General features: G+C 39.9%; 1 protein-coding gene across 1 annotated transcript in view; it reads left to right on the top strand.

The window, feature by feature from the left end:
- LOC138361444 (uncharacterized) overlaps positions 1–17,582 on the top strand; it is a gene marked incomplete at its 3' end in the record, with an annotated part of 47,125 nt that extends 29,543 nt beyond the window's left edge. The window contains exons 6-9 of the mRNA XM_069320776.1: positions 1,852–1,983; positions 6,258–6,389; positions 11,858–11,989; positions 17,451–17,582. Of these exons, the coding sequence (XP_069176877.1) occupies positions 1,852–1,983; positions 6,258–6,389; positions 11,858–11,989; positions 17,451–17,582 (528 nt within the window). The remainder of the gene's footprint in view (positions 1–1,851; positions 1,984–6,257; positions 6,390–11,857; positions 11,990–17,450) is intronic.
- Between the last annotated feature and the right edge of the window lie 3,665 nt (positions 17,583–21,247).

The following is a 21,247-nucleotide window of genomic DNA, read 5'->3' as shown; positions in this document are numbered from 1 at the left end:
AAAGACCTGTAGGAGAAAATTCTGTTAAAGCGCCAGATTTTCGAAAAGCTGATTTTAATAGCCTAAGAAATTTTTTGGGTCAAATTGATTGGAAAGTCTTGGGTATGGGGTGTGGGCCGGTCTTGGAGCGAGACATGAACCCAGCGATAGGGGACTTAAATGGGGAATTCGATGTGGATTCAATATATAACGTATTTAAGAATATTCTAAACAAAGCACAGGAACGTAGTATACCATACAAATAGAATAGATCGAATACGTATAAATGATTTAGATTCAGGTTTGAGTAGCAACATTTGCAAATTTGCCGATGATACGAAAATCGGTAGGGAAATTAATTTGGAGGAGGACTCAGTATCACTTCAAGTTGATCTAGATAGGGTTTTGAAATGGTAAAAGGATTGGCAGATGCAGTTTAATGCTGATAAATGTAAAGTTCTGAGGTTAGATAATGATGATAGAGTTACAAGATACGAGCTAGATGGTGCTGAGATTGCGAAAGGGATCTGAGAGTTATGATTAGTAAGAATTTAAAACAAAAGGATCAATGCATAAATGTTCGTAATAAGGCAAATCGGACACTTGGATTTATTAATCGCAGCGTTAGTAACAAGACACCTGGTGTGGTTCTCAAGCTATATCTTGCTCTAGTTAGGCCCCATTTAGATTATGCAGTTCAGTTTTGGTCGCCATATTATAGAATGGATATAAATTCACTTGAACGTGTCCAGCGTAGGATGACTAAATTAATTCCCCAAATCAGAAATCTTTCATATGAAGAAAGATTAACAAAGCTTAAGTTGCATTCACTGGAAAGGCGATGAGTTAGGGGTGACATGATAGAGGTTTAGAAGTGGGTGAATGGACATAACAAAGGGGAAATTAATAGGGTATTAAAAGTATCAACACAAGACAGAACACGAAACAATGGGTATAAATTGGATAAGTTTAGATTTAGGAAAGACTAGGGTAAATACTGGTTCAGTAACAGGGTTGTTGATTTGTGGAACCAATTGCCGCGTAACATTTTGGAGGTGGGGTCCCTCGATTGTTTCAAGCATGGGTTGGACATGTATATGAATGGGATTGGGTGGTTATAAATAGGAGCTGCCTCGTATGGGCCAACAGGCCTTCTGCAGTTGCCTTTGTTCATATCCATTGTTTTGTGTTCTGTCTTTTGTTGATACTTTTAATACCCTTTTAAACCACTTAATGGTGATGCAGTAGGCAATTGTGTGTGTGTGTGTGCGTGCGTGTGTTGTGGAGAGAAGGAGATCGTAAATAGAGGGTCAAAAAGCCTTCTGCCCTTTTTTTTATTTTTATGGGTAGACCAGACAACATTTTACGGGTATTGTGACTGTATTTGAGGTGAAATAGATTCTGGCAACGTTGTTTGGGTTAATATACCTTCTGCATTTACCTTTATTCTACATGTAGGCCTCAGCTGGTGGTTTGTGGAGGGGAAGTGAGGCGGGCCGTTAAGGACTATATAACCAAGAGAGCTGTGTTAGCAGTGTTCACATCAACGCTAACAGTCCTTCTCTCTCAGTCACTGACACCTCCAGCGACCATTCCCTGTTTCCCTGCAGACAGCCACGATGGCCGACATGTTCACTAAGGAGATGATCATTCAGCTCTCAATCGTCGGAGGACTTTTGCTGTTTGTAATACTCATGCATTTGCTGTGTTGCTTCATTAACAAGGTGAGGGTTGTTGCAACATCAACAAATTACCCGGACACAATGTGAGAGTTGCATTGTTTGATTTGTTGGGTATAAATTGTCATGTTGTTAACTATTTTAATATCTTGTTTACAACTACAATGTTAATGTTCATGTTTTATGTTTTCAGGTGAAGACCTCCTCAAAGTCAAGTGGGGAACAGCCTAATTCCTACTACAGCTTCCAGAATGAGATAACCAACTTTGTTGGGCTCAAATGCTCCTCTCAAGAGTCTGCTTGGCCCCTTGGCCAGACACACAATGTATAATACGACGCCCTAAGTGTCGCCAGCAGCTCTCTGGATGTGCCGAGGCCTCATCCAACATTTACCACCTTCCAGGTTAAGGCTCCTGTCAACACTTCAGAGGTCATGTCACCGGCCTCTCCCTACCCGCAGTCAACAGCCCAGAAAGTGACCACGTAGGAGGAAATCTCTCTATTCCTGGGCCAGCCTTCAGAGGACATTAGTAAGGCTTCTGATATTATGAAAGACAAGACACCAATACCTTTGAGAGACATGACCTTGGTAGAGGTACATCCTGGCACCGACCAGTCCCACCAAGCGACCAGGGGCATAGTCAGGCAAGCCTTGGCTCTAACACGTCACACTGCCTCGACCAGATGGAAGAGGCTCTAGTGTCCTGTCTATCAAGTGTTTCAAACTGTTGCTTTCCACATTAAATTGTCCTGAAGTTACTCATAACTCACTGCTTGTAGTCTACACAGTTTACTCCAATAAAACATGAACATAAACCCAGTTTATAATTTATCTTCCCATCATTTAAATACTTGTTAAGGGAAGCAATAATATATTATACATCAGTTATTGATAGATCTTTTTTATTCTGGAATTAGTCTCTGTAACTGTACAATTTGATGCCGTTACTTTGTTTGAGATGTATACAAGAGTTGTTACATTCTTGTACAGCCACTAGTACGAGTAGCGTTTCGGGCAGGTCCCTTTAATACGATCCCCGCCGCGAAGAATTGTTTTTAGACCAAGTACACATATTACTGTTGAGTTAAACTGAGGCTACATTTAAGGATTTGCGAACAGTAAATCCCCCCCGGCCAGGACACGAACCCATGACAAAGCGCTTGCGGAACGCCAGGCGAGTGTCTTACCACTACACCACAGAAACTGCCTAACTTAGTACTTGACAATCGTATAATATTAGAGATTTTGAGAAAACTGTACAATCAATCATATATGAAACAATCATGGGACCCCACCTCCACCACGTTACGCGGTAATTGGTTCCACAAATCAAAAATCCTGTTACCGAACCAGTATTTACCCAAGTCTTTCCTAAATCTTTAGGCAAAGACAAAGTAACGAGGAGCATTGAAGCGCAGGTCCCTCAAACTGTTCGAAAGGAAAAGGGAGAATCAAAGCGAATTTTGGTTGTGGGAGATTCCCAGGTGAGGTATTTAGACAGAACGTTTTGTGCCAGAGATAGGGGGAACAGATTAAGGGTTTGCTATCCGGGAGCTGGAATTGGTGATATTGTTGGAAACATGAATGATATTATGACAGGAAATGGGAACAAACCCATTATTTGTATTAGTGCAGGGGGTAATGATGTTTGACGAGTTAGGAGTGAGGAACTAATACAGAGATTCAGGACAGCCATTGAAGTTAGGAGCAAGGGAGGAATCCCAATCATATGTGGCATTCTTCCAAGAAAGGGAGTGGGAAATGAATGGATGTCAAGGGCACTTGGTGTCAATGGCCGGCTGGAAAGATATTGCAAATCAAATGCAATATCTTTCATAGACAACTGGGAACACTTCTATGGAAGAAATGAAATGTATGCTCGTGATGGGGTGCATCTATCGAGAGCTGGGGTTGTTGCTGTTGCGAACTCGTTGGAAGAAGTGGTTAGAGGTGTTTGTTTGGGTTTAAACTGTTAGTAGATAGAGGTATGGGAATTGATTTGGAGGAAGGAGATAATAAAAGTATGTGTTTGTGGAAGAAAGGAATTGGCAAAATGATCAGGGAAAGAAAAGGGCCTCAAAATAACAATTCACTTAGGGTATATTACACTAACAGTAGAAGTCTAAGAAATACAATTAACGAATTAAATGCTCTTGTCTGCACAGAAAAAATAGATATTATTGCACTTACCGAAATGTGGATGAATGTGGAAAATAGAGAACTATTAGCTGAATATCAAATAAATGGATTTAAACTATTTCACACAGATAGATATATTAGACGAGGAGGGGGAGTAGCCATGTATGTTAGGGACAATTTGAAATGTAGTCTCAAAGAGGGAATCAAAACTGAGCCACACACAGTAACTTTTTGGATAGAATTATACGAAAAAGCAAATATTATTATAATAGGAGTTATATATAAGCCACCAAATTTAGACAGAATGGAAGCAAAGCATCTATGGGATGAAATATCTAGGACATCTAGATCTAACAGTATTTACGTAATGGGTGACTTTAATTTTAGTGGAATAAACTGGTTGAACAAAACAGGGAATAGTGAAGCAGACGATTTTCTAGAATTAATTGACGATTGCTTTCTTACGCAACGCATTAAGGAACCAAAACGGGAAAATAATGTTTTAGATTTAGTGTTAACTTACAGGGAAACACAAATTTATGACATCGAAATAGGGAGTGAGCAAGGGAACAGTGATCACAAAGAAATCAGATTTAGCATAGAATGGAAAAGACCTGTAGGAGAAAATTCTGTTAAAGCGCCAGATTTTCGAAAAGCTGATTTTAATAGCCTAAGAAATTTTTTGGGTCAAATTGATTGGAAAGTCTTGGGTATGGGGTGTGGGCCGGTCTTGGAGCGAGACATGAACCCAGCGATAGGGGACTTAAATGGGGAATTCGATGTGGATTCAATATATAACGTATTTAAGAATATTCTAAACAAAGCACAGGAACGTAGTATACCATACAAATAGAATAGATCGAATACGTATAAATGATTTAGATTCAGGTTTGAGTAGCAACATTTGCAAATTTGCCGATGATACGAAAATCGGTAGGGAAATTAATTCGGAGGAGGACTCAGTATCACTTCAAGTTGATCTAGATAGGGTTTTGAAATGGTAAAAGGATTGGCAGATGCAGTTTAATGCTGATAAATGTAAAGTTCTGAGGTTAGATAATGATGATAGAGTTACAAGATACGAGCTAGATGGTGCTGAGATTGCGAAAGGGATCTGAGAGTTATGATTAGTAAGAATTTAAAACAAAAGGATCAATGCATAAATGTTCGTAATAAGGCAAATCGGACACTTGGATTTATTAATCGCAGCGTTAGTAACAAGACACCTGGTGTGGTTCTCAAGCTATATCTTGCTCTAGTTAGGCCCCATTTAGATTATGCAGTTCAGTTTTGGTCGCCATATTATAGAATGGATATAAATTCACTTGAACGTGTCCAGCGTAGGATGACTAAATTAATTCCCCAAATCAGAAATCTTTCATATGAAGAAAGATTAACAAAGCTTAAGTTGCATTCACTGGAAAGGCGATGAGTTAGGGGTGACATGATAGAGGTTTAGAAGTGGGTGAATGGACATACCAAAGGGGAAATTAATAGGGTATTAAAAGTATCAACACAAGACAGAACACGAAACAATGGGTATAAATTGGATAAGTTTAGATTTAGGAAAGACTAGGGTAAATACTGGTTCAGTAACAGGGTTGTTGATTTGTGGAACCAATTGCCGCGTAACATTTTGGAGGTGGGGTCCCTCGATTGTTTCAAGCATGGGTTGGACATGTATATGAATGGGATTGGGTGGTTATAAATAGGAGCTGCCTCGTATGGGCCAACAGGCCTTCTGCAGTTGCCTTTGTTCATATCCATTGTTTTGTGTTCTGTCTTTTGTTGATACTTTTAATACCCTTTTAAACCACTTAATGGTGATGCAGTAGGCAATTGTGTGTGTGTGTGTGCGTGCGTGTGTTGTGGAGAGAAGGAGATCGTAAATAGAGGGTCAAAAAGCCTTCTGCCCTTTTTTTTATTTTTATGGGTAGACCAGACAACATTTTACGGGTATTGTGACTGTATTTGAGGTGAAATAGATTCTGGCAACGTTGTTTGGGTTAATATACCTTCTGCATTTACCTTTATTCTACATGTAGGCCTCAGCTGGTGGTTTGTGGAGGGGAAGTGAGGCGGGCCGTTAAGGACTATATAACCAAGAGAGCTGTGTTAGCAGTGTTCACATCAACGCTAACAGTCCTTCTCTCTCAGTCACTGACACCTCCAGCGACCATTCCCTGTTTCCCTGCAGACAGCCACGATGGCCGACATGTTCACTAAGGAGATGATCATTCAGCTCTCAATCGTCGGAGGACTTTTGCTGTTTGTAATACTCATGCATTTGCTGTGTTGCTTCATTAACAAGGTGAGGGTTGTTGCAACATCAACAAATTACCCGGACACAATGTGAGAGTTGCATTGTTTGATTTGTTGGGTATAAATTGTCATGTTGTTAACTATTTTAATATCTTGTTTACAACTACAATGTTAATGTTCATGTTTTATGTTTTCAGGTGAAGACCTCCTCAAAGTCAAGTGGGGAACAGCCTAATTCCTACTACAGCTTCCAGAATGAGATAACCAACTTTGTTGGGCTCAAATGCTCCTCTCAAGAGTCTGCTTGGCCCCTTGGCCAGACACACAATGTATAATACGACGCCCTAAGTGTCGCCAGCAGCTCTCTGGATGTGCCGAGGCCTCATCCAACATTTACCACCTTCCAGGTTAAGGCTCCTGTCAACACTTCAGAGGTCATGTCACCGGCCTCTCCCTACCCGCAGTCAACAGCCCAGAAAGTGACCACGTAGGAGGAAATCTCTCTATTCCTGGGCCAGCCTTCAGAGGACATTAGTAAGGCTTCTGATATTATGAAAGACAAGACACCAATACCTTTGAGAGACATGACCTTGGTAGAGGTACATCCTGGCACCGACCAGTCCCACCAAGCGACCAGGGGCATAGTCAGGCAAGCCTTGGCTCTAACACGTCACACTGCCTCGACCAGATGGAAGAGGCTCTAGTGTCCTGTCTATCAAGTGTTTCAAACTGTTGCTTTCCACATTAAATTGTCCTGAAGTTACTCATAACTCACTGCTTGTAGTCTACACAGTTTACTCCAATAAAACATGAACATAAACCCAGTTTATAATTTATCTTCCCATCATTTAAATACTTGTTAAGGGAAGCAATAATATATTATACATCAGTTATTGATAGATCTTTTTTATTCTGGAATTAGTCTCTGTAACTGTACAATTTGATGCCGTTACTTTGTTTGAGATGTATACAAGAGTTGTTACATTCTTGTACAGCCACTAGTACGAGTAGCGTTTCGGGCAGGTCCCTTTAATACGATCCCCGCCGCGAAGAATTGTTTTTAGACCAAGTACACATATTACTGTTGAGTTAAACTGAGGCTACATTTAAGGATTTGCGAACAGTAAATCCCCCCCGGCCAGGACACGAACCCATGACAAAGCGCTTGCGGAACGCCAGGCGAGTGTCTTACCACTACACCACAGAAACTGCCTAACTTAGTACTTGACAATCGTATAATATTAGAGATTTTGAGAAAACTGTACAATCAATCATATATGAAACAATCATGGGACCCCACCTCCACCACGTTACGCGGTAATTGGTTCCACAAATCAAAAATCCTGTTACCGAACCAGTATTTACCCAAGTCTTTCCTAAATCTTTAGGCAAAGACAAAGTAACGAGGAGCATTGAAGCGCAGGTCCCTCAAACTGTTCGAAAGGAAAAGGGAGAATCAAAGCGAATTTTGGTTGTGGGAGATTCCCAGGTGAGGTATTTAGACAGAACGTTTTGTGCCAGAGATAGGGGGAACAGATTAAGGGTTTGCTATCCGGGAGCTGGAATTGGTGATATTGTTGGAAACATGAATGATATTATGACAGGAAATGGGAACAAACCCATTATTTGTATTAGTGCAGGGGGTAATGATGTTTGACGAGTTAGGAGTGAGGAACTAATACAGAGATTCAGGACAGCCATTGAAGTTAGGAGCAAGGGAGGAATCCCAATCATATGTGGCATTCTTCCAAGAAAGGGAGTGGGAAATGAATGGATGTCAAGGGCACTTGGTGTCAATGGCCGGCTGGAAAGATATTGCAAATCAAATGCAATATCTTTCATAGACAACTGGGAACACTTCTATGGAAGAAATGAAATGTATGCTCGTGATGGGGTGCATCTATCGAGAGCTGGGGTTGTTGCTGTTGCGAACTCGTTGGAAGAAGTGGTTAGAGGTGTTTGTTTGGGTTTAAACTGTTAGTAGATAGAGGTATGGGAATTGATTTGGAGGAAGGAGATAATAAAAGTATGTGTTTGTGGAAGAAAGGAATTGGCAAAATGATCAGGGAAAGAAAAGGGCCTCAAAATAACAATTCACTTAGGGTATATTACACTAACAGTAGAAGTCTAAGAAATACAATTAACGAATTAAATGCTCTTGTCTGCACAGAAAAAATAGATATTATTGCACTTACCGAAATGTGGATGAATGTGGAAAATAGAGAACTATTAGCTGAATATCAAATAAATGGATTTAAACTATTTCACACAGATAGATATATTAGACGAGGAGGGGGAGTAGCCATGTATGTTAGGGACAATTTGAAATGTAGTCTCAAAGAGGGAATCAAAACTGAGCCACACACAGTAACTTTTTGGATAGAATTATACGAAAAAGCAAATATTATTATAATAGGAGTTATATATAAGCCACCAAATTTAGACAGAATGGAAGCAAAGCATCTATGGGATGAAATATCTAGGACATCTAGATCTAACAGTATTTACGTAATGGGTGACTTTAATTTTAGTGGAATAAACTGGTTGAACAAAACAGGGAATAGTGAAGCAGACGATTTTCTAGAATTAATTGACGATTGCTTTCTTACGCAACGCATTAAGGAACCAAAACGGGAAAATAATGTTTTAGATTTAGTGTTAACTTACAGGGAAACACAAATTTATGACATCGAAATAGGGAGTGAGCAAGGGAACAGTGATCACAAAGAAATCAGATTTAGCATAGAATGGAAAAGACCTGTAGGAGAAAATTCTGTTAAAGCGCCAGATTTTCGAAAAGCTGATTTTAATAGCCTAAGAAATTTTTTGGGTCAAATTGATTGGAAAGTCTTGGGTATGGGGTGTGGGCCGGTCTTGGAGCGAGACATGAACCCAGCGATAGGGGACTTAAATGGGGAATTCGATGTGGATTCAATATATAACGTATTTAAGAATATTCTAAACAAAGCACAGGAACGTAGTATACCATACAAATAGAATAGATCGAATACGTATAAATGATTTAGATTCAGGTTTGAGTAGCAACATTTGCAAATTTGCCGATGATACGAAAATCGGTAGGGAAATTAATTCGGAGGAGGACTCAGTATCACTTCAAGTTGATCTAGATAGGGTTTTGAAATGGTAAAAGGATTGGCAGATGCAGTTTAATGCTGATAAATGTAAAGTTCTGAGGTTAGATAATGATGATAGAGTTACAAGATACGAGCTAGATGGTGCTGAGATTGCGAAAGGGATAAGAACATAAGAACATAAGAACAAAGGTAACTGCAGAAGGCCTATTGGCCCATACGAGGCAGCTCCTATTCTATAACCACCCAATCCCACTCATATACTTGTCCAACCCGTGCTTGAAACAATCGAGGGACCCCACCTCCACAATGTTACGCGGCAATTGGTTCCACAAATCAACAACCCTGTTACTGAACCAGTATTTACCCAAGTCTTTCCTAAATCTAAACTTATCCAATTTATATCCATTGTTTCGTGTTCTGTCCTGTGTTGATACTTTTAATACCCTATTAATATCCCCCCGGTTATGTCCATTCATCCACTTGTAAACCTCTATCATGTCACCCCTAACTCTTCGCCTTTCCAGTGAATGCAACTTAAGCTTTGTTAATCTTTCTTCATATGAAAGATTTCTAATTTGGGGAATTAACTTAGTCATCCTACGCTGGACACGTTCAAGTGAATTTATATCCATTCTATAATATGGCGACCAAAACTGAACTGCATAATCTAAATGGGGCCTAACTAGAGCAAGATATAGCTTGAGAACCACACCAGGTGTCTTGTTACTAACGCTGCGATTAATAAATCCAAGTGTCCGATTTGCCTTATTACGAACATTTATGCATTGATCCTTTTGTTTTAAATTCTTACTAATCATAACTCCCAGATCCCTTTCGCAATCCGACTTCGCAATCACAACACCATCTAGCTCGTATCTTGTAACTCTATCATCATTACCTAACCTCAGAACTTTACATTTATCAGCATTAAACTGCATCTGCCAATCCTTTGACCATTTCAAAACCCTATCTAGATCAACTTGAAGTGATAGTGAGTCCTCCTCCGAATTAATTTCCCTACCGATTTTCGTATCATCGGCAAATTTGCAAATGTTGCTACTCAAACCTGAATCTAAATCATTTATATATATTATAAACAACAGAGGTCCCAGGACAGAGCCTTGAGGCACTCCACTTACAACATTTTCCCACTCTGACTTGATTCCATTTATACTAACTCTCTGTTTCCTTTGGTATAGCCATGCCCTAATCCAGCTTAATATAGCACCCCCAATACCATGAGACTCTATTTTTTTAATCAGTCTTTCATGTGGCACTGTATCAAAAGCTTTGCTAAAGTCAAGGTATACAACATCGCAATCCTTACCACTATCAACTGCCTCACAACTGCCTGGATCTGAGAGTTATGATTAGTAAGAATTTAAAACAAAAGGATCAATGCATAAATGTTCGTAATAAGGCAAATCGGACACTTGGATTTATTAATCGCAGCGTTAGTAACAAGACACCTGGTGTGGTTCTCAAGCTATATCTTGCTCTAGTTAGGCCCCATTTAGATTATGCAGTTCAGTTTTGGTCGCCATATTATAGAATGGATATAAATTCACTTGAACGTGTCCAGCGTAGGATGACTAAATTAATTCCCCAAATCAGAAATCTTTCATATGAAGAAAGATTAACAAAGCTTAAGTTGCATTCACTGGAAAGGCGATGAGTTAGGGGTGACATGATAGAGGTTTAGAAGTGGGTGAATGGACATAACAAAGGGGAAATTAATAGGGTATTAAAAGTATCAACACAAGACAGAACACGAAACAATGGGTATAAATTGGATAAGTTTAGATTTAGGAAAGACTAGGGTAAATACTGGTTCAGTAACAGGGTTGTTGATTTGTGGAACCAATTGCCGCGTAACATTTTGGAGGTGGGGTCCCTCGATTGTTTCAAGCATGGGTTGGACATGTATATGAATGGGATTGGGTGGTTATAAATAGGAGCTGCCTCGTATGGGCCAACAGGCCTTCTGCAGTTGCCTTTGTTCATATCCATTGTTTTGTGTTCTGTCTTTTGTTGATACTTTTAATACCCTTTTAAACCACTTAATGGTGATGCAGTAGGCAATTGTGTGTGTGTGTGTGCGTGCGTGTGTTGTGGAGAGAAGGAGATCGTAAATAGAGGGTCAAAAAGCCTTCTGCCCTTTTTTTTATTTTTATGGGTAGACCAGACAACATTTTACGGGTATTGTGACTGTATTTGAGGTGAAATAGATTCTGGCAACGTTGTTTGGGTTAATATACCTTCTGCATTTACCTTTATTCTACATGTAGGCCTCAGCTGGTGGTTTGTGGAGGGGAAGTGAGGCGGGCCGTTAAGGACTATATAACCAAGAGAGCTGTGTTAGCAGTGTTCACATCAACGCTAACAGTCCTTCTCTCTCAGTCACTGACACCTCCAGCGACCATTCCCTGTTTCCCTGCAGACAGCCACGATGGCCGACATGTTCACTAAGGAGATGATCATTCAGCTCTCAATCGTCGGAGGACTTTTGCTGTTTGTAATACTCATGCATTTGCTGTGTTGCTTCATTAACAAGGTGAGGGTTGTTGCAACATCAACAAATTACCCGGACACAATGTGAGAGTTGCATTGTTTGATTTGTTGGGTATAAATTGTCATGTTGTTAACTATTTTAATATCTTGTTTACAACTACAATGTTAATGTTCATGTTTTATGTTTTCAGGTGAAGACCTCCTCAAAGTCAAGTGGGGAACAGCCTAATTCCTACTACAGCTTCCAGAATGAGATAACCAACTTTGTTGGGCTCAAATGCTCCTCTCAAGAGTCTGCTTGGCCCCTTGGCCAGACACACAATGTATAATACGACGCCCTAAGTGTCGCCAGCAGCTCTCTGGATGTGCCGAGGCCTCATCCAACATTTACCACCTTCCAGGTTAAGGCTCCTGTCAACACTTCAGAGGTCATGTCACCGGCCTCTCCCTACCCGCAGTCAACAGCCCAGAAAGTGACCACGTAGGAGAAAATCTCTCTATTCCTGGGCCAGCCTTCAGAGGACATTAGTAAGGCTTCTGATATTATGAAAGACAAGACACCAATACCTTTGAGAGACATGACCTTGGTAGAGGTACATCCTGGCACCGACCAGTCCCACCAAGCGACCAGGGGCATAGTCAGGCAAGCCTTGGCTCTAACACGTCACACTGCCTCGACCAGATGGAAGAGGCTCTAGTGTCCTGTCTATCAAGTGTTTCAAACTGTTGCTTTCCACATTAAATTGTCCTGAAGTTACTCATAACTCACTGCTTGTAGTCTACACAGTTTACTCCAATAAAACATGAACATAAACCCAGTTTATAATTTATCTTCCCATCATTTAAATACTTGTTAAGGGAAGCAATAATATATTATACATCAGTTATTGATAGATCTTTTTTATTCTGGAATTAGTCTCTGTAACTGTACAATTTGATGCCGTTACTTTGTTTGAGATGTATACAAGAGTTGTTACATTCTTGTACAGCCACTAGTACGAGTAGCGTTTCGGGCAGGTCCCTTTAATACGATCCCCGCCGCGAAGAATTGTTTTTAGACCAAGTACACATATTACTGTTGAGTTAAACTGAGGCTACATTTAAGGATTTGCGAACAGTAAATCCCCCCCGGCCAGGACACGAACCCATGACAAAGCGCTTGCGGAACGCCAGGCGAGTGTCTTACCACTACACCACAGAAACTGCCTAACTTAGTACTTGACAATCGTATAATATTAGAGATTTTGAGAAAACTGTACAATCAATCATATATGAAACAATCATGGGACCCCACCTCCACCACGTTACGCGGTAATTGGTTCCACAAATCAAAAATCCTGTTACCGAACCAGTATTTACCCAAGTCTTTCCTAAATCTTTAGGCAAAGACAAAGTAACGAGGAGCATTGAAGCGCAGGTCCCTCAAACTGTTCGAAAGGAAAAGGGAGAATCAAAGCGAATTTTGGTTGTGGGAGATTCCCAGGTGAGGTATTTAGACAGAACGTTTTGTGCCAGAGATAGGGGGAACAGATTAAGGGTTTGCTATCCGGGAGCTGGAATTGGTGATATTGTTGGAAACATGAATGATATTATGACAGGAAATGGGAACAAACCCATTATTTGTATTAGTGCAGGGGGTAATGATGTTTGACGAGTTAGGAGTGAGGAACTAATACAGAGATTCAGGACAGCCATTGAAGTTAGGAGCAAGGGAGGAATCCCAATCATATGTGGCATTCTTCCAAGAAAGGGAGTGGGAAATGAATGGATGTCAAGGGCACTTGGTGTCAATGGCCGGCTGGAAAGATATTGCAAATCAAATGCAATATCTTTCATAGACAACTGGGAACACTTCTATGGAAGAAATGAAATGTATGCTCGTGATGGGGTGCATCTATCGAGAGCTGGGGTTGTTGCTGTTGCGAACTCGTTGGAAGAAGTGGTTAGAGGTGTTTGTTTGGGTTTAAACTGTTAGTAGATAGAGGTATGGGAATTGATTTGGAGGAAGGAGATAATAAAAGTATGTGTTTGTGGAAGAAAGGAATTGGCAAAATGATCAGGGAAAGAAAAGGGCCTCAAAATAACAATTCACTTAGGGTATATTACACTAACAGTAGAAGTCTAAGAAATACAATTAACGAATTAAATGCTCTTGTCTGCACAGAAAAAATAGATATTATTGCACTTACCGAAATGTGGATGAATGTGGAAAATAGAGAACTATTAGCTGAATATCAAATAAATGGATTTAAACTATTTCACACAGATAGATATATTAGACGAGGAGGGGGAGTAGCCATGTATGTTAGGGACAATTTGAAATGTAGTCTCAAAGAGGGAATCAAAACTGAGCCACACACAGTAACTTTTTGGATAGAATTATACGAAAAAGCAAATATTATTATAATAGGAGTTATATATAAGCCACCAAATTTAGACAGAATGGAAGCAAAGCATCTATGGGATGAAATATCTAGGACATCTAGATCTAACAGTATTTACGTAATGGGTGACTTTAATTTTAGTGGAATAAACTGGTTGAACAAAACAGGGAATAGTGAAGCAGACGATTTTCTAGAATTAATTGACGATTGCTTTCTTACGCAACGCATTAAGGAACCAAAACGGGAAAATAATGTTTTAGATTTAGTGTTAACTTACAGGGAAACACAAATTTATGACATCGAAATAGGGAGTGAGCAAGGGAACAGTGATCACAAAGAAATCAGATTTAGCATAGAATGGAAAAGACCTGTAGGAGAAAATTCTGTTAAAGCGCCAGATTTTCGAAAAGCTGATTTTAATAGCCTAAGAAATTTTTTGGGTCAAATTGATTGGAAAGTCTTGGGTATGGGGTGTGGGCCGGTCTTGGAGCGAGACATGAACCCAGCGATAGGGGACTTAAATGGGGAATTCGATGTGGATTCAATATATAACGTATTTAAGAATATTCTAAACAAAGCACAGGAACGTAGTATACCATACAAATAGAATAGATCGAATACGTATAAATGATTTAGATTCAGGTTTGAGTAGCAACATTTGCAAATTTGCCGATGATACGAAAATCGGTAGGGAAATTAATTCGGAGGAGGACTCAGTATCACTTCAAGTTGATCTAGATAGGGTTTTGAAATGGTAAAAGGATTGGCAGATGCAGTTTAATGCTGATAAATGTAAAGTTCTGAGGTTAGATAATGATGATAGAGTTACAAGATACGAGCTAGATGGTGCTGAGATTGCGAAAGGGATAAGAACATAAGAACAAAGGTAACTGCAGAAGGCCTATTGGCCCATACGAGGCAGCTCCTATTCTATAACCACCCAATCCCACTCATATACTTGTCCAACCCGTGCTTGAAACAATCGAGGGACCCCACCTCCACAATGTTACGCGGCAATTGGTTCCACAAATCAACAACCCTGTTACTGAACCAGTATTTACCCAAGTCTTTCCTAAATCTAAACTTATCCAATTTATATCCATTGTTTCGTGTTCTGTCCTGTGTTGATACTTTTAATACCCTATTAATATCCCCCCGGTTATGTCCATTCATCCACTTGTAAACCTCTATCATGTCACCCCTAACTCTTCGCCTTTCCAGTGAATGCAACTTAAGCTTTGTTAATCTTTCTTCAGTATGAAAGATTTCTAATTTGGGGAATTAACTTAGTCATCCTACGCTGGACACGTTCAAGTGAATTTATATCCATTCTATAATATGGCGACCAAAACTGAACTGCATAATCTAAATGGGGCCTAACTAGAGCAAGATATAGCTTGAGAACCACACCAGGTGTCTTGTTACTAACGCTGCGATTAATAAATCCAAGTGTCCGATTTGCCTTATTACGAACATTTATGCATTGATCCTTTTGTTTTAAATTCTTACTAATCATAACTCCCAGATCCCTTTCGCAATCCGACTTCGCAATCACAACACCATCTAGCTCGTATCTTGTAACTCTATCATCATTACCTAACCTCAGAACTTTACATTTATCAGCATTAAACTGCATCTGCCAATCCTTTGACCATTTCAAAACCCTATCTAGATCAACTTGAAGTGATAGTGAGTCCTCCTCCGAATTAATTTCCCTACCGATTTTCGTATCATCGGCAAATTTGCAAATGTTGCTACTCAAACCTGAATCTAAATCATTTATATATATTATAAACAACAGAGGTCCCAGGACAGAGCCTTGAGGCACTCCACTTACAACATTTTCCCACTCTGACTTGATTCCATTTATACTAACTCTCTGTTTCCTTTGGTATAGCCATGCCCTAATCCAGCTTAATATAGCACCCCCAATACCATGAGACTCTATTTTTTTAATCAGTCTTTCATGTGGCACTGTATCAAAAGCTTTGCTAAAGTCAAGGTATACAACATCGCAATCCTTACCACTATCAACTGCCTCACAACTGCCTGGATCTGAGAGTTATGATTAGTAAGAATTTAAAACAAAAGGATCAATGCATAAATGTTCGTAATAAGGCAAATCGGACACTTGGATTTATTAATCGCAGCGTTAGTAACAAGACACCTGGTGTGGTTCTCAAGCTATATCTTGCTCTAGTTAGGCCCCATTTAGATTATGCAGTTCAGTTTTGGTCGCCATATTATAGAATGGATATAAATTCACTTGAACGTGTCCAGCGTAGGATGACTAAATTAATTCCCCAAATCAGAAATCTTTCATATGAAGAAAGATTAACAAAGCTTAAGTTGCATTCACTGGAAAGGCGATGAGTTAGGGGTGACATGATAGAGGTTTAGAAGTGGGTGAATGGACATAACAAAGGGGAAATTAATAGGGTATTAAAAGTATCAACACAAGACAGAACACGAAACAATGGGTATAAATTGGATAAGTTTAGATTTAGGAAAGACTAGGGTAAATACTGGTTCAGTAACAGGGTTGTTGATTTGTGGAACCAATTGCCGCGTAACATTTTGGAGGTGGGGTCCCTCGATTGTTTCAAGCATGGGTTGGACATGTATATGAATGGGATTGGGTGGTTATAAATAGGAGCTGCCTCGTATGGGCCAACAGGCCTTCTGCAGTTGCCTTTGTTCATATCCATTGTTTTGTGTTCTGTCTTTTGTTGATACTTTTAATACCCTTTTAAACCACTTAATGGTGATGCAGTAGGCAATTGTGTGTGTGTGTGTGCGTGCGTGTGTTGTGGAGAGAAGGAGATCGTAAATAGAGGGTCAAAAAGCCTTCTGCCCTTTTTTTTATTTTTATGGGTAGACCAGACAACATTTTACGGGTATTGTGACTGTATTTGAGGTGAAATAGATTCTGGCAACGTTGTTTGGGTTAATATACCTTCTGCATTTACCTTTATTCTACATGTAGGCCTCAGCTGGTGGTTTGTGGAGGGGAAGTGAGGCGGGCCGTTAAGGACTATATAACCAAGAGAGCTGTGTTAGCAGTGTTCACATCAACGCTAACAGTCCTTCTCTCTCAGTCACTGACACCTCCAGCGACCATTCCCTGTTTCCCTGCAGACAGCCACGATGGCCGACATGTTCACTAAGGAGATGATCATTCAGCTCTCAATCGTCGGAGGACTTTTGCTGTTTGTAATACTCATGCATTTGCTGTGTTGCTTCATTAACAAGGTGAGGGTTGTTGCAACATCAACAAATTACCCGGACACAATGTGAGAGTTGCATTGTTTGATTTGTTGGGTATAAATTGTCATGTTGTTAACTATTTTAATATCTTGTTTACAACTACAATGTTAATGTTCATGTTTTATGTTTTCAGGTGAAGACCTCCTCAAAGTCAAGTGGGGAACAGCCTAATTCCTACTACAGCTTCCAGAATGAGATAACCAACTTTGTTGGGCTCAAATGCTCCTCTCAAGAGTCTGCTTGGCCCCTTGGCCAGACACACAATGTATAATACGACGCCCTAAGTGTCGCCAGCAGCTCTCTGGATGTGCCGAGGCCTCATCCAACATTTACCACCTTCCAGGTTAAGGCTCCTGTCAACACTTCAGAGGTCATGTCACCGGCCTCTCCCTACCCGCAGTCAACAGCCCAGAAAGTGACCACGTAGGAGGAAATCTCTCTATTCCTGGGCCAGCCTTCAGAGGACATTAGTAAGGCTTCTGATATTATGAAAGACAAGACACCAATACCTTTGAGAGACATGACCTTGGTAGAGGTACATCCTGGCACCGACCAGTCCCACCAAGCGACCAGGGGCATAGTCAGGCAAGCCTTGGCTCTAACACGTCACACTGCCTCGACCAGATGGAAGAGGCTCTAGTGTCCTGTCTATCAAGTGTTTCAAACTGTTGCTTTCCACATTAAATTGTCCTGAAGTTACTCATAACTCACTGCTTGTAGTCTACACAGTTTACTCCAATAAAACATGAACATAAACCCAGTTTATAATTTATCTTCCCATCATTTAAATACTTGTTAAGGGAAGCAATAATATATTATACATCAGTTATTGATAGATCTTTTTTATTCTGGAATTAGTCTCTGTAACTGTACAATTTGATGCCGTTACTTTGTTTGAGATGTATACAAGAGTTGTTACATTCTTGTACAGCCACTAGTACGAGTAGCGTTTCGGGCAGGTCCCTTTAATACGATCCCCGCCGCGAAGAATTGTTTTTAGACCAAGTACACATATTACTGTTGAGTTAAACTGAGGCTACATTTAAGGATTTGCGAACAGTAAATCCCCCCCGGCCAGGACACGAACCCATGACAAAGCGCTTGCGGAACGCCAGGCGAGTGTCTTACCACTACACCACAGAAACTGCCTAACTTAGTACTTGACAATCGTATAATATTAGAGATTTTGAGAAAACTGTACAATCAATCATATATGAAACAATCATGGGACCCCACCTCCACCACGTTACGCGGTAATTGGTTCCACAAATCAAAAATCCTGTTACCGAACCAGTATTTACCCAAGTCTTTCCTAAATCTTTAGGCAAAGACAAAGTAACGAGGAGCATTGAAGCGCAGGTCCCTCAAACTGTTCGAAAGGAAAAGGGAGAATCAAAGCGAATTTTGGTTGTGGGAGATTCCCAGGTGAGGTATTTAGACAGAACGTTTTGTGCCAGAGATAGGGGGAACAGATTAAGGGTTTGCTATCCGGGAGCTGGAATTGGTGATATTGTTGGAAACATGAATGATATTATGACAGGAAATGGGAACAAACCCATTATTTGTATTAGTGCAGGGGGTAATGATGTTTGACGAGTTAGGAGTGAGGAACTAATACAGAGATTCAGGACAGCCATTGAAGTTAGGAGCAAGGGAGGAATCCCAATCATATGTGGCATTCTTCCAAGAAAGGGAGTGGGAAATGAATGGATGTCAAGGGCACTTGGTGTCAATTGCCGGCTGGAAAGATATTGCAAATCAAATGCAATATCTTTCATAGACAACTGGGAACACTTCTATGGAAGAAATGAAATGTATGCTCGTGATGGGGTGCATCTATCGAGAGCTGGGGTTGTTGCTGTTGCGAACTCGTTGGAAGAAGTGGTTAGAGGTGTTTGTTTGGGTTTAAACTGTTAGTAGATAGAGGTATGGGAATTGATTTGGAGGAAGGAGATAATAAAAGTATGTGTTTGTGGAAGAAAGGAATTGGCAAAATGATCAGGGAAAGAAAAGGGCCTCAAAATAACAATTCACTTAGGGTATATTACACTAACAGTAGAAGTCTAAGAAATACAATTAACGAATTAAATGCTCTTGTCTGCACAGAAAAAATAGATATTATTGCACTTACCGAAATGTGGATGAATGTGGAAAATAGAGAACTATTAGCTGAATATCAAATAAATGGATTTAAACTATTTCACACAGATAGATATATTAGACGAGGAGGGGGAGTAGCCATGTATGTTAGGGACAATTTGAAATGTAGTCTCAAAGAGGGAATCAAAACTGAGCCACACACAGTAACTTTTTGGATAGAATTATACGAAAAAGCAAATATTATTATAATAGGAGTTATATATAAGCCACCAAATTTAGACAGAATGGAAGCAAAGCATCTATGGGATGAAATATCTAGGACATCTAGATCTAACAGTATTTACGTAATGGGTGACTTTAATTTTAGTGGAATAAACTGGTTGAACAAAACAGGGAATAGTGAAGCAGACGATTTTCTAGAATTAATTGACGATTGCTTTCTTACGCAACGCATTAAGGAACCAAAACGGGAAAATAATGTTTTAGATTTAGTGTTAACTTACAGGGAAACACAAATTTATGACATCGAAATAGGGAGTGAGCAAGGGAACAGTGATCACAAAGAAATCAGATTTAGCATAGAATGGAAAAGACCTGTAGGAGAAAATTCTGTTAAAGCGCCAGATTTTCGAAAAGCTGATTTTAATAGCCTAAGAAATTTTTTGGGTCAAATTGATTGGAAAGTCTTGGGTATGGGGTGTGGGCCGGTCTTGGAGCGAGACATGAACCCAGCGATAGGGGACTTAAATGGGGAATTCGATGTGGATTCAATATATAACGTATTTAAGAATATTCTAAACAAAGCACAGGAACGTAGTATACCATACAAATAGAATAGATCGAATACGTATAAATGATTTAGATTCAGGTTTGAGTAGCAACATTTGCAAATTTGCCGATGATACGAAAATCGGTAGGGAAATTAATTCGGAGGAGGACTCAGTATCACTTCAAGTTGATCTAGATAGGGTTTTGAAATGGTAAAAGGATTGGCAGATGCAGTTTAATGCTGATAAATGTAAAGTTCTGAGGTTAGATAATGATGATAGAGTTACAAGATACGAGCTAGATGGTGCTGAGATTGCGAAAGGGATAAGAACATAAGAACATAAGAACAAAGGTAACTGCAGAAGGCCTATTGGCCCATACGAGGCAGCTCCTATTCTATAACCACCCAATCCCACTCATATACTTGTCCAACCCGTGCTTGAAACAATCGAGGGACCCCACCTCCACAATGTTACGCGGCAATTGGTTCCACAATCAACAACCCTGTTACTGAAACCAGTATTTACCCAAGTCTTTCCTAAATCTAAACTTATCCAATTTATATCCATTGTTTCGTGTTCTGTCCTGTGTTGATACTTTTAATACCCTATTAATATCCCCCCGGTTATGTCCATTCATCCACTTGTAAACCTCTATCATGTCACCCCTAACTCTTCGCCTTTCCAGTGAATGCAACTTAAGCTTTGTTAATCTTTCTTCATATGAAAGATTTCTAATTTGGGGAATTAACTTAGTCATCCTACGCTGGACACGTTCAAGTGAATTTATATCCATTCTATAATATGGCGACCAAAACTGAACTGCATAATCTAAATGGGGCCTAACTAGAGCAAGATATAGCTTGAGAACCACACCAGGTGTCTTGTTACTAACGCTGCGATTAATAAATCCAAGTGTCCGATTTGCCTTATTACGAACATTTATGCATTGATCCTTTTGTTTTAAATTCTTACTAATCATAACTCCCAGATCCCTTTCGCAATCCGACTTCGCAATCACAACACCATCTAGCTCGTATCTTGTAACTCTATCATCATTACC

The sequence above is a fragment of the Procambarus clarkii genome, unplaced genomic scaffold (genome assembly GCF_040958095.1).
Source record: "Procambarus clarkii isolate CNS0578487 unplaced genomic scaffold, FALCON_Pclarkii_2.0 HiC_scaffold_378, whole genome shotgun sequence".
NCBI classification, from domain to species: domain Eukaryota; kingdom Metazoa; phylum Arthropoda; class Malacostraca; order Decapoda; family Cambaridae; genus Procambarus; species Procambarus clarkii.
Note: the sequence above shows the minus strand (reverse complement) of the source record. Positions and strands in the feature narration are given on the sequence as shown.